Genomic DNA, 13544 nt, shown 5'->3' on the forward strand with positions numbered 1-13544 from the left:
AATTAACATGGGTTGCCATGGCAGTGGCCATGGGGAACAGACAGGTGTGCCCTGGAGATGTGAGAAGTATTCTGTCAGTTCACAGTGGATGAGACAAGGGGGAGATGGGGTAGCAGCTGTGGTGCCTGCCCGGCGGACTGGGGTTTAGGGTTGGATAAGAGGCTTCAATTTATAGAGCTGGGTGACATGGACACAAATCTATAGCTTGAATTGATGTGATAAATAGAACGATAAGTTTATAACATTAATGTGCACCACATTTGTTTTAAATTATCCTTTAAACTGCTACTACAAGTTTGATGGTTGTAGCCATCAATTGTCTCATTAACTATCACCCATATTAGCAAACTTCACATTTCTCTAGTATGGGCTACTTTTTGGAATGAAGGACATCCCTGCGATAAGTCCCTGCTCTACCATCTTATTCTATATGCACTGGCATTAACTGGGTCATTCATTATATATGTTGGTTCTTCAATGGACTCTAAGGTATCAGCATGCCTCAGTTCGGCTAGCCGAAGTTGGCTAGGCAAACCGAACGAGTGTGATCACATACCCCCTTAACAAACACTTTGCTTGAAAAATGAGGAAAAAAGTGGCGATAGTACTTTTTGTCCCTTTTGAGACACCGTAGCCAGTATACACTTCCTAAAAAATAGTCTGAATTAATCTACGATAACGCAAGAAATCTGTCATGAATTTACGTTTTTGCCGAGGAGATCTTAGTCCCACAATTTTACTTAAGATGTTTGGTGCAGTATTTCTGAATGAAAAAATGTGCATGAAAACAAGTCGTCTCTTTGTTGAATGACAACAAAGACTATTGAAGAATCCCTACTGTTGACCAATCACCGACGACGGGGCTTAGACTTCGGCTCCGAATTTCAGCTTTCCTCCAAAAAGATGTGTGTGCCTGAACAGCCAAAGGAAAAGTCCAAAACGTCACATTGTTGTAACATGCACAAACTTTTCCAAACTATTTCGGTTCTGAAGCATGCGGACGCCTTTTTTCTGTTAGGCAACAGAATGTTGTAGTTTTGAATAAGGAAATACTTCAATGAAACACAAGTCCAATCTACCCCTCAATAATAATAATATGCTACATAACAAATATCTAAAGCAATTTTACTTTCAACATGCTGTGAGAGAACACAGCACAGGAATAGGCCTAGTTTGTGTTGTCGTCTATTTTAAGACCGAGTAGTAATTGAGCCATCGGAGAGAAGAAGAGAGCAGATCTTGTGGGAGCAGCAGTGTGACTGCTATTCCTACCACAGACAGGAGCTCGTTTTCCCTTGAATAGGGATTGGCTGGAAGCAGCTGTTCTGGTCATTGTGTACTTTAGTCTTTTCATCACCTCCTCCTTGGCAGACAAGTCTTCCCAGCACCCTACTACACCCACAGAACAGCACCGCATCAAACCCCACAAAGACTACCTTCCAGACTAAGTCTAGTTCTCTGCCCCTGCCAACTGCACTGTGGTTTTCAGTTTTTTCAACAAACAAATCCGTCCCTGGTGTCAAGTCTTCTCTTCAGTTGTCTTTGTGATTTGAAGCATAGCTTTAAGTTGGTTTTTAGCTAAGCATCCGTTTATGTGTTTGGACTGAGTGTAGTACACCTGAAAGGATCTCCCCATTCTCTGTTAATTCACCAAGTCCTTCAGTGCTTCCATGTACCCATACATAGTATCTCCATTACTTACTCCTTTTGACAAGCACTTAAAACACAATTAGTATAGATATGTTTGACATGTACACAGTTTATTAGGAACCTCACCCTGTTCATAAAAAGGGTTCGGTCCTACAGACAGTGAGTCATGTGGCCATGGCTTGCTATATAAAGCAGGCAGACAAGCATCGAGACATTCAGTTACTGTTCGATTGAACGTTTGAATGGAGAAAACTGACTTAAGCGACTGAGCGTGGTATGATCTTCGGTGCCAGGCGCGCTGGTTACAGTATCTCAGAAAGGTCCGGCCTCCTGGGCTTTTCGAGCATGATAGTGTTTAGGGTTTCCCGAGAATGGTGCGACAAATAAAAAAACATCCAATCAGCTGTAGTCCTGTGGGCAAAAACAGCTCGTTGATGAGAGAGGTCAAAGGAGAATGGCAAGAATCGTGCAAGCTAACAGACGGGCCACAAACAGACAAAGTACAACAGTGGTGTGCAGAACGGCATCTCGGAGCGCACAACTCGTCGGTCCTTGTCACGGATGGGCTGTTGCAGCAGACGACCACACCTGTTTCCACTTCTATCAGCTAAAAACAAGAAGAAGCAAGAGATCACTAACACTGGACAATTGAGGAGTGGAAAAACATTGCCTGGGCAGACGAATCCCGGTTCCTGTTGCGTCATGCTGATGGCAGTCAGGATTCGGCATAAGCAGCATGAGTCCATGGCCCCATCCTGCCTGGTGTCAACGGTGGTGGTGTAATGGTGTGGGGAATGTTTTCTTGGCACACGTTAGGTCTCTTGATACCAATTGAGCAACGTTTGAACGCCACAGCATATCTCAACATTGTTGCTGACCAGGTGCATCCCTTCATGGCAACAGGTTGGTCTGACACGGTACTAGACAGGTGTACCTAATAAGCTGGCCAACGAGTAGTTTTTCTCAAGCTGTGTTAAGATGTGTGTAAAGTGATTTACACTGTTGTGTGGGTGAGGTTTCTAAACTAAAGCAGCAGCAGTTGATTGCAGAAACTCAGGGATTTTCCAAGATCTGCTGTTGAAACATTTCCTCTAGACATCCTGAAACAACACACAGGCATGGGGGAGTGGTAGCGTAGTGGGGCGATAGAGGGGGGTCCGGCCTGAGTCATTCCACTCCTTAATCCCAAGGCCTTGAGGGAGAAAGGCATTTCAATGAATCCCCCTTTCTCTCCTTCCAAGACATTTCTCTGTTACTCATTAAAATGCTTGAAAAAGCTGTCAAGCAGGACTCTGAGTTCTGTTTCTTGTATCCGGTGAGCACCGGTTGGGAAATCCACTCAAGGGCTAGCTAGGTCTATTTGCTGAATTGATAGTCATTATTATACAACTTCTGTTTTCTATTTATACTTAATGAGGGCTGGGTGGTAGGTGTTATCATGTAATGTAACACTTTACGGTGTTATCATGTAATGTAACACTTTACGGTGTTATCATGTAATGTAACACTTTACGGTGTTATCATGTAATTGAGAGTATCCGTTCAGGGCTTTTATCAGAATACCTTCTGGAAGATATGTCGGTCTTCACCCTGTACTTAGTGAAACCATAGCTAACCACATGCTGTGGTTTACATAGAGTTTTGCCGTGTGAAAATTAAACACTTTCCAGCAGATCCTGGGGTATAAATAACTAATGACATGCAATTCTGCCGGATGGAAACGTCTCTATTTTCACAGCAGGGTAGAGACTGTGGTTACAGAGAAACATTCAGACCAGATGGAGCCTATCCCACACAAAATATACAGATAAGGGTGTTATGTATTTGGCATCAATCCATAATCAAAAGAGATCCACAAAGGTTAATGTTAGACACCTTTAGTTTACTAAAATCATAAAGCTACTGTAAGACCATTGGGCTTAATCCTGAGACAAACAGCTTAACAGCTCCTAGGAGAGATGATGCATTACAACCCTTTCTCTATATTTCTGTAATGATGAGGGCCAGATCTAACCTCATTGTTTCTTAGGGAAAATTGCTTGGGCAACTGAAGGTTTGGGGGATTGATTCACAGATGACTACATACAGCATGGTCATAGATTATTGGCTTCTTATTGCCCTCTTGCTTTCTTCCTGCATCTGTCTGGCCTGGGGTGGCAAGTAGCCTAGAGGTTAAGAGCGTTGAGCCTGTAACCGAAAGGTTACTGGTTTGAATCCCCGAGCCGACTAGGTGAAAAATCTGTCGATGTGCCCTTGGCAAGGCACTTAACCCTAATTGCTCCTTTAAATCGCTCTGGATAAGAGCGTCTGCTAAAAAAAAGTTTTTATTATATTGCCCTCTTGCTTTCCTCCTGCACATATCTGGCCCGGGACTACTCTGACTGTTGGTGTGTAGAGCACGTTTCACTAAATGACAGTACAATACATGATTGGTTCTGGGAAGATATGGGTCCTGGTTGTAATTTTGTCAGCAAAAACCCTGTCAGGTGATGATAGACCCTTTGGAGACATTAGTGAGTAATGTCTGGCCAAAACCTTGACAACAGTTTAGGGCAAGTCTGTCTTGTGCTTTTTGATGTTACATTTTGTCAACAATAGGTGTACTACTGGCAAAGGAGAGTAAAGAAACAAAACATTATTCCACTCTTCCATTGTTTTGAGTTAGTTAGGGTAGTCCATTTTCCTTTTGTATACAGACTTAACTGTCAGATTTTTTATGTATTCTATTTCTCGATTTCTGTTCCAGCATACACCCAGATCCCTTCCCACTCCCTGGTCCAGCAGCATAAGCAACATCAGTTTGTGATCCAGCAGACCCATGCTTCCCAGAGGACCCAGGGACAGCTGCTGCAGACTGCCTCCATCCAACCCCACCTGCAGACTCCCTCTCTGGTCCCCCAGTCCCCCAGCCAGGCAGGCCCTGTCCCTGTGCTACCCAAGCCTGCCTCTCACCACCAGCCCTCTACACCCAGCCAGCAGGCAACCATCTTCCACTCCACCATCAGCCCACATGCTCTCCACTCCAGCCTGAGCCAGACCAAAGCCCAGCCAGTGCAACTCACAGCCATCAACCTCCAGATACAACCAGCGCTCTTACAGGTGAGTACACAGCAGTAACAACAAGAAGTATGGAAATGAAAGAGGAACACTCTCACAATATACAATGAATCAGTAAACAAAATACTATATCAGTAATTTCTAATCAATAGTCAAATATTATGTTTCACTAAACTCTTTCTCCCTTCTCTCTCTATTCTATGACGAACTCCCAGGCTTCCCGATTGGTCCAGGACCGTAAAGGACAGGAGAAGCCAAAGTCATTGGTGGTCAGGGATCTCTGCCCGACTCCCAGTGTAGAGCAGCAGCCCACCCCATTTACCCCCTCTGCCCCGTCTCCACCACAAGCCACCAAGCCAGCAGAGCAGCCCAAGACTGACCCAGTTATGCCCATCAGCCAACTACAAGGTAACAGGACTTTTGGTTTTAATAAGTTAACAAGTTTTTATTTCCCACTTTCTTAGTCATGTTGCCTAGAGGCAGGACTGTAACTAGGGGTCTATTGTTGTCATATCATATTTGCAACCAATTACAACCTTGGAGAACCAGACCAAAGATCAGTCGCTCTGCTATTTTCTGCTCTCCAGGTGTGGAGGCAGATCTGTTGTCTTACTATTTATTGTCAGCTGTGCTTGTCGTTTTGAGTCAGGGTGAATCATTTTGTCTGATTATCCCCAATGGGACCATTGAGGAGCAGTGAACACAGTGTTCCAGTCAAGGAAAGTTAAATGATAGATGTGTGAAATTATCATGGACAGGAAAATGTGTGTATCTATCCATCTATCTTTCACTCAAATGGAAAATAATCTGTGTTTTATGATGGTAGTCTTACACTCGCACACTAAGGCCCATTCAAAATGCTGAACATGTAGATTATATTAAGAGCTTTCATTTTTATTGCTACTTTTCTTGTAAAAATGAAACATGTAAACCCACAAGGCTCCTTTTTTATGCTTGGGTGTGAATGCATAGTTGAGGTGCTCCACTTGTTCCAAATAAACATAGTTATCTTTGATGTCTAAAAATAGAGCGGTAGGCCTGCAAGACAACTGGCTGTCTGCTTGGACCAGATTGCAACACATTCAGAGCCTGCTGAGTGGTTGAACATAACCCAAAGTTACAGAATAGCCAACTGCTCCTGGTTTTAATGGAGTCCATGGTATTTATTGTGCATCTTTCGACAGACATACCAAGATATGTGCAGTATAGTATGTTGCCAAATAAAGAGAATTGGTTTGCAAGAATTGTCTGCTACATTGGGCCACAGGACCTACATTTGTATAAAGTGGTTCCTGTATGCCAATAGTTACTCAGATAGATTTGAGACCTGTGCATTTTCAGGGCTAAGATCATAGATGTGAGAAGAACCAGAAATGTATGTGTCAACATGAGTGAAGTGCTTCTATTTTATTGTGTGGAAATTGAATAGTAAACTCAAGAAAAGAAAAGTCCTCTCACTGTCAGCACACTTAACATGTGTAAATATTTGTATGAACATAGGATTCAACAACTGAGACATAAACTGAACAAGTTCCACAGACATGTGACTAAGAGAAATGGAATAATGTGTCCCTGAACAAAGAGGGGGTCAAAATTAACAGTCAGTGTCTGGTGTGGCCACCAGCAGCATTAAGTACTGCAGTGCATCTCCTCATGGACTGCACCATATTTGCCAGTTCTTGCTGTGAGATGTTACCCCACTCTTCCACCAAGGCACCTGCAAGTTCCCGGACATTTCTGGGGGGAATGGCCCTAGCCCTCACCCTCCGATCCAACAGGTCCCAGACATGCTCAATGGGATTGAGATCCGGGCTCTTCGCTGGCCATGGCAGAACACTGACATTCCTGTCTTGCAGGAAATCACGCACAGAACGAGCAGTATGGCTGGTGGGTCATGTCAGGATTAGCCTGCAGGAAGGGTACCACATGAGGGAGGAGGATGTCTTCCCTGTAACGTACTGCGTTGAGATTGCCTGCAATGACAACAAGCTCAGTCCGATGATGCTGTGACACACCGCCCAGACCATGACGGACCCGACACCTCCAAATCGATCCCACTCCAGAGTACAGGCCTCAGTGTAACGCTCATTCCTTCGACGATAAACGTGAATCCGACCATCACGCATGGTGAGACAAAACCGCGACTTGTCAGTGAAGAGCACTTTTTCCAGTCCTGTCTGATCCAGCGACGGTGGGTTTGTGCCCATAGGCGACGTTGTTGCCGGTGATGTCTAGTGAGGACCTGCCTTACAACAGGCCTACAAGCCCTCAGTCCAGCCTCTCTCGTCCTATTGCGGACAGTCTGAGCACTGATGGAGGGATTGTGCGTTCCTTGTGTAACTCGGGCAGTTGTTGTTGCCATCCTGTACCTGTCCCGCAGCTGTGATGTTCGGATGTACCAATCCTGTGCAGGTGTTGTTACATGTGGTCTGCCACTGCGAGGACGATCAGCTGTCCATCCTGTCTCCCTGTAGCGCTGTCTTAGGCATCTCACAGTACAGACATTGAAATGTATTTCCCTGGCCACATCTGCAGTCCTCATGCATCCTTGCAGGATGCCTAAGGCACCTTCACACAGATGAGCAGGGACCCTGGGCATCTTTCTTTTGGTGTTTTTTTTAGAGTCAGTAGAAAGGCCTCTCTAGTGTACTAAGTTCTCAGAACTGTGACCTTAATTGCCTGTAAGCTGTTAGTCTTAATGATCATTCCACAGCTGCATGTTCATTAATTGTTTATGGTTCATTGAACAAGCATGGGAAACCGTGTTTAAACCTTTTACAATTACGATCTGTGAAGTCATTTGGATTTTTACAAATTATCTCTGAAAGACAGGGTCCTGAAAAGGGGACGTTTCTTTTCTTTTTGCTGAGTATATATGAGCAGAGTACCTGTTTATGGAGAGAGAAAAAAAGGCGCTACCTTATTCAAGTATTTCATTCTTCAGCTCTGCCTGCCTCTCACAATTGGAGCAGGGCTGGGTCGAGCGAGCGTCTCAGCTCTGTCTTGCCTGCTTTGTACAGTTGACTGAATTCTCGCTTCCAAGGAGAGAGGCAGGCGACAGCGCGTTTTTGTATTGAATCGGATAAAGGCGCAAGTGAAGCGGGCAGGAATACGTTTGGTGAGCGAGTTCTTGTTATTTCACCTTTGAAATGGGACAGTTGTTAAACTTTTGCAGTACTTTGAAAATGTTTATCATTGTTGCAAGTAGCCACCGAATCGTCTGCTGTTTTAATGCATAGCTAGCTACTAACGTTACTCGTTTACGGTAGCCATACGTGTTTTTGCTTTGGAAATTACAAACTAGTGAAAATCGTCAAAAATGAGCGATGTTTTGGACTCGAATTACTTTTGACAGCCGTTTGTTTTCTCTTCATATTTTGATATCGTGATCAATTTACATTAGTAACTATAATACGCGTCTAGTGAGTGACATTACAAACGCTTGATATTCGAAGTGGACCCCTTTGCACATGATTTGGCAGGTGGATGATAGATACAGTATATAATGCAAATTTGCTTGAGTACTTAAACGACTGTACAGCAGAGAACGTTAACTACATACTCTTAATAAATATTTTAGCATAATTAAAGTGAAATTAATCAAATGAATCTATTCTAAAACATTGTGTACACATTTTGGCCACATAATTGAAAGTGATGCAATGTGTTAACTACTGCTTTTTGTCATTGGCAGGAGTCCCTACTACCAAGAGGTTGAATGCTGCACCTGAGACACCACCCCCAGCCATGACATCAGGAAATGAGAATGAGGCACCCACTGTGATCGGCAGCACCCCCCAGAATGGAGAGAACAAGCCACCCCAGGCCATCGTCAAGCCCCAGGTCCTCACCCACGTCATTGAGGGCTTTGTCATCCAGGAGGGTGCTGAACCCTTCCCTGTAAGTGCCCTCCCATGGTACTCCTTAGCAGCTACCAAGTAAGCAACATGTCACCATTTCAAGTGCATTCCCACAGGGGCATGTCCCTATTAGCAATAAACACAAACAATCATACAACTGCACTTACCGTGCTAAGCAATGATAAAGGGCAATGCCTTTCTATTGTTTAACTTAGTAATGAATTCTAGTAGCCTACTGTAGTTCCAAAGCAGTGTATACAGAGATGTCTGTGAAAGAAGGCGTACAAATGTTAAGACCACCTTCCAAGTGTTATCATTCTGAGCAAAATGTTGATACACACACTTAAGTGACTCTGTTGGTGCCTGTTTTACTTATCGATTAACCTTTCTAGGACACACGTTCCGCTAGCGGAACCCCTCGACAACATTCCGCTGAAAGGGCAGCGCGGGAAATTAAAAAAATGTTTTTTTGAAATATTTCACTTTCACACATTAACACGTCCAATACAGCAAATGAAAGATAAACATCTTGTTAATCTACCCATTGTGTCTGATTTAAAAAATAAAAATAAATAAAATGCTTTACAACGAAAACACAACATATGATTATGTTAGATCACCGCCAAGTCCAAAAAACACAGCCATTTTCCCAGCAAAAGATAGGAGTCACAAGAATCAGAAATAGAGAGAAAATTAATCACTAACCTTTGATGATCTTCATCAGATGACACTCATAGGACATCATGTTACACAATACGTGTATGTTTTGTTCGATAATGTGCATATTTATATCCAAAAATCTCAGTTTACATTGGCGCCATGTTCAGAAATGCCTCCAAAATATCAGGAGAAATTGGAGAGAGCCACATCAAATAACAGATACTCATCATAAACTTTGATGAAAGATACATTTACATTTACAGTTTTAGTCATTTAGCAGACGTTCTTATCCAGAGCGACTTACAGTAGAGTGCATACATTTTATTACATTTTTTTTCCCCGTTTCATTACATTTCATTACATTTTACATACTGAGACAAGTATGTAACTACCGGCCAAACCCTCCCTAACCCGGACGACGCTATGCCAATTGTGCGTCGCCCCACGGACCTCCCGGTTGCGGCCGGCTGCGACAGAGCCTGGGCGCGAACCCAGCCCAGCCTGGGCGCGAACCCAGAGACTCTGGTTTTCCTACTTACAGGTTTTCCTACTTACAAAGCATGTAGAGGTCTGTCATTTTTATCATAGGTACACTTCAACTGTGAGACGGAATCTAAAACAAAAATCCAGAAAATCACATTAAGATTTTTAAGTAATTAATTTGCCTTTTATTGCATGACATAAGTATTTGATCACCTACCAACCAGTAAGAATTCCGGCTCTCACAGACCTGTTAGTTTTTCTTTAAGAAGCCCTCCTGTTTTCCACTCATTACCTGTATTAACTGCACCTGTTTGAACTTGTTACCTGTATAAAAGACACCTGTCCACACACTCAATCAAACGGACTCCAACCTCTCCACAATGGCCAAGACCTGAGAGCTGTGTAAGGACATCAGGGATAAAATTTTAGACCTGCACAAGGCTGGGATGGGCTACAGGACAATAGGCAAGCAGCTTGGTGAGAAGGCAACAACTGTTGACGCAATTATTAGAAAATGGAAGAAGTTCAAGATGACGGTCAATCACCCTCGCTCTGGGGCTCCATGCAAGATCTCACCTCGTGGGGCATCAATGATCATGAGGAAGGTGAGGGATCAGCCCAGAACTACACGGCAGGACCTGGTCAATGACCTGAAGAGAGCTGGTACCACAGTCTCAAAGAAAACCATTAGTAACACACTACGCCGTCATGGATTAAAATCCTGCTGCGCACGCAAGGTCCACCTGCTCAAGCCAGCGCATGTCCAGGCCCGTCTGAAGTTTGCCAATGACCATCTGGATGATCCAGAGGAGGAATGGGAGAAGGTCATGTGGTCTGATGAGACAAAAATAGAGCTTTTTGGTCTAAACTCCACTCTCCATGTTTGGAGGAAGAAGAAGGATGAGTACAATCCCAAGAACACCATCCCAACCGTGAAGCATGGAGATGGAAACATCATTCTTTGGGGATGCTTTTCTGCAAAGGGGACAGGACGACTGCACCGTATTGAGGGGAGGATGGATGGGGCCATGTATTGCGAGCTCTTGGCCAACAACCTCCTTCCCTCAGTAAGAGCATTGAAGATGGGTCGTGGCTGGGTCTTCCAGCATGACAACGACCCGAAACACACAGCCAGGGCAACTAAGGAGTGGCTCCGTAAGAAGCATCTCAAGGTCCTGGAGTGGCCTAGCCAGTCTCCAGACCTGAACCCAATAGAAAATCTTTGGAGGGAGCTGAAAGTCCGTATTGCCCAGCGACAGCCCCGAAACCTGAAGGATCTGGAGAAGGTCTGTATTGAGGAGTGGGCCAAAATCCCTGCTGCAGTGTGTGCAAACCTGGTCAAGAACTATTGCAAACAAAGGTTTTCTGTACCAAATATTAAGTTCTGCTTTTCTGATCTATCAAATACTTATGTCATGCAATAAAATGCAAATGAATTACTTAAAAATCATACAATGTGATTTTCTGGATTTTTGTTTTAGATTCCGTCTAATAAAAATTACAGACCTCTACATGCTTTGTAAGTAGGAAACACTGCCGATTTTGCAGGTTATCAAATACTTGTTCTCCCCACTGTACATGTTTTACATAGAATTAAAGATACACTTGTTCTTAATGCAACCGCTGTGTCAGATTTCAAAAAAACTTTACGGAAAAAGCAATCCCAGTAGAAGCATTTCAATAGGCGATGAGTTGAAAATCGACCAGCCTCAGAATTTCCACTTCCTGTTTGTTTTTTTCTCTCAGGTTTTTGCCTGCCATATGAGTTCTGTTATACTCACAGATATCATTCAAACAGTTTTAGAAACTTCAGAGTGTTTTTTATCCAATAGTAATAATAATATGCATATATTAGCATGTGGGACAGACTAGGAGGCAGTTCACTCTGGGCACGCTATTCATCCAAAGTGAAAATGCTGCCCCCTATCCCTAAAAAGTTAGACGGCATCCTAGTGGATGTTTGCTGCACATTTCTAAGTCTTTTCTCAGGCTTTATTATAGCTTATGGACACTGCATGGTAAGTTTGCCATTGTATTGCTGTCATAGCTTGGAAAGAGTAGCATTCATGTGTCACACTCTGTCTTAACCAGATTGAGCGGTTGCCTGTAATGATGGACAGCCCAAAGAAGCTGCATGAGCAGCTCTCCTCTGACCCAGACAAGACCCCTGTTAGTAACCCCACCAACACCACAGACTCTGAGACAGAGGAGCTGACCCCTCAAGGTAATAGAGGTCATGGCTGGAGTGATTAAAGCCATGCTATTTGACTATAAACCCCATAATGGACTTTCTAAATACTAACAATTCAGATGTAAGAGATGTTGTTGATCTACTATTTTGATTTGCACACAGAATTAAAAGACCAAGAGGTTTCAGATGCCCCCAAACTGAGATGTGAATTCTGTGGCTGGGTGGACTTTGCCTACAAATTCAAGGGGTCAAAACGGTTCTGTTCCATGGTGTGTGCGAAAAGGTAAGTCACATTTGATGGGCCATTTCTATGCTTTGACTGGGTTATATCCCTTAGTGTCAGAGCTTCTCAGTAGTGTTGTCTTGGGATGGTAGTTGCCATAACAGCTATTATCGTTGTTGTGGAATAGGTATAATGTTGGGTGCACTAAGCGGATAGGCCTCTTCCGTCCAGAGAGGAGCAAAGCATCCAACCGCTGGCACAGAAGGTCACACAACAGCTGCCGCCAGAGTGTCGAACCTAAGAAGCAGGTAGGTTCCTCTCCTACTTCTCCACTGACAGGACAGCTCTCCTGTGAATTAACATGCTCCCCTCAGTGACACCAGGGCTGACTCATGGGTTTTATGTTTCAGAAGCTTTCCCCTAAACCTCAGCAGACTCAGGGAGGTTCAGTGTCCTCCCCGCTCCCCTCCCAACCCAGCCAGGAGGAGTCCAGCCCCTGCTCAGACATGTCTAGCTATGAGGAGCCTCCGTCACCCCTGTCAGGAACCAGCTCAGGTCCCCCAGCACCCCAGGCGTTGTCACACCAGGCAGGGAAAGGCTCAGACCAAGAGGCCCCCCGAGGCAGAGCGCTGCCACTCCTTACTCAGCACTTCCTGCCCAACGACCCCACCAAGTGGAATGTAGAAGAAGTCTATGAGTTTATCCACTCCCTTCCAGGTCAGTCTCATACAAACACTACATGACCAAATGTATTTGGACACCTGCTCATGGAACATCTCATTCTAAAATCATGGGCATTCATATGGAGTTGGACCCCCCCCCCCCCCTGCCTTTTGCTGCTATAATAGCCTCCACTCTTCTGGGAAGGCTTTCCACTAGATACTGGTACATTGCTGCGAGGACTAGTGAGCCATGGGCATTAATGAGGTTGGGCACTGATGTTGGGCAATTAGGCTTGGCTTGCAGTCAGCTTTCCAATTCATCCCAAAGGTGTTCAATGGGGTTGAGGTCAGGACTCTGTGCAGGCCAGTCAAGTTCTTCCACACCTATCTCGACCAACCATTTCTGTATGGATCTTTATTTGTCCATGGAGGCATTGTCATGCTGAAACAGGAAAGGGCATTCCCCGAACTGTTGCCACAAAGTTGAAGCACAGAATCATCTAGAATGTCATTGTATGCTGTAGCGTTATTTCATGTCACTGGAACTAAGGGGCCTAGCCAGAAACATGAAAAACAGCCCTAAGCCATTACTCCTCCTCCACCAAACTTTACAGTTGACACTATGCATTGGTGCAGGTAGCGTTCTCCTGGCATCCGCCTAACCCAGATTCGTCCGTCAGACTGCCAGAGGGTGAAGCATGATTCATCACTCCATAGGACGTGTTTCCCCTTCTCCAGTCCAGTGGTGGCGAGCGTTA

At 44.4% G+C, this 13544-nt stretch overlaps 1 protein-coding gene across 9 annotated transcripts in view; it reads left to right on the plus strand.

The window, feature by feature from the left end:
- LOC129850888 (polyhomeotic-like protein 2) overlaps nucleotides 1–13544 on the plus strand; it is a 39878-nt gene that overhangs the window by 23590 nt on the left and 2744 nt on the right. For 8 of the 9 annotated variants that reach the window (XM_055917095.1, XM_055917092.1, XM_055917065.1 and 5 more), the window contains exons 8-14: nucleotides 4397–4749; nucleotides 4923–5115; nucleotides 8402–8607; nucleotides 11802–11934; nucleotides 12064–12184; nucleotides 12312–12432; nucleotides 12535–12841. In XM_055917095.1, coding sequence (XP_055773070.1) covers nucleotides 4397–4749; nucleotides 4923–5115; nucleotides 8402–8607; nucleotides 11802–11934; nucleotides 12064–12184; nucleotides 12312–12432; nucleotides 12535–12841 — 1434 coding nt within the window. The remainder of the gene's footprint in view (nucleotides 1–4396; nucleotides 4750–4922; nucleotides 5116–8401; nucleotides 8608–11801; nucleotides 11935–12063; nucleotides 12185–12311; nucleotides 12433–12534; nucleotides 12842–13544) is intronic. The other variant, XM_055917098.1, reaches the window with a different exon arrangement.

The sequence above is a fragment of the Salvelinus fontinalis genome, chromosome 3 (assembly GCF_029448725.1).
Source record: "Salvelinus fontinalis isolate EN_2023a chromosome 3, ASM2944872v1, whole genome shotgun sequence".
NCBI lineage: Eukaryota > Metazoa > Chordata > Actinopteri > Salmoniformes > Salmonidae > Salvelinus > Salvelinus fontinalis.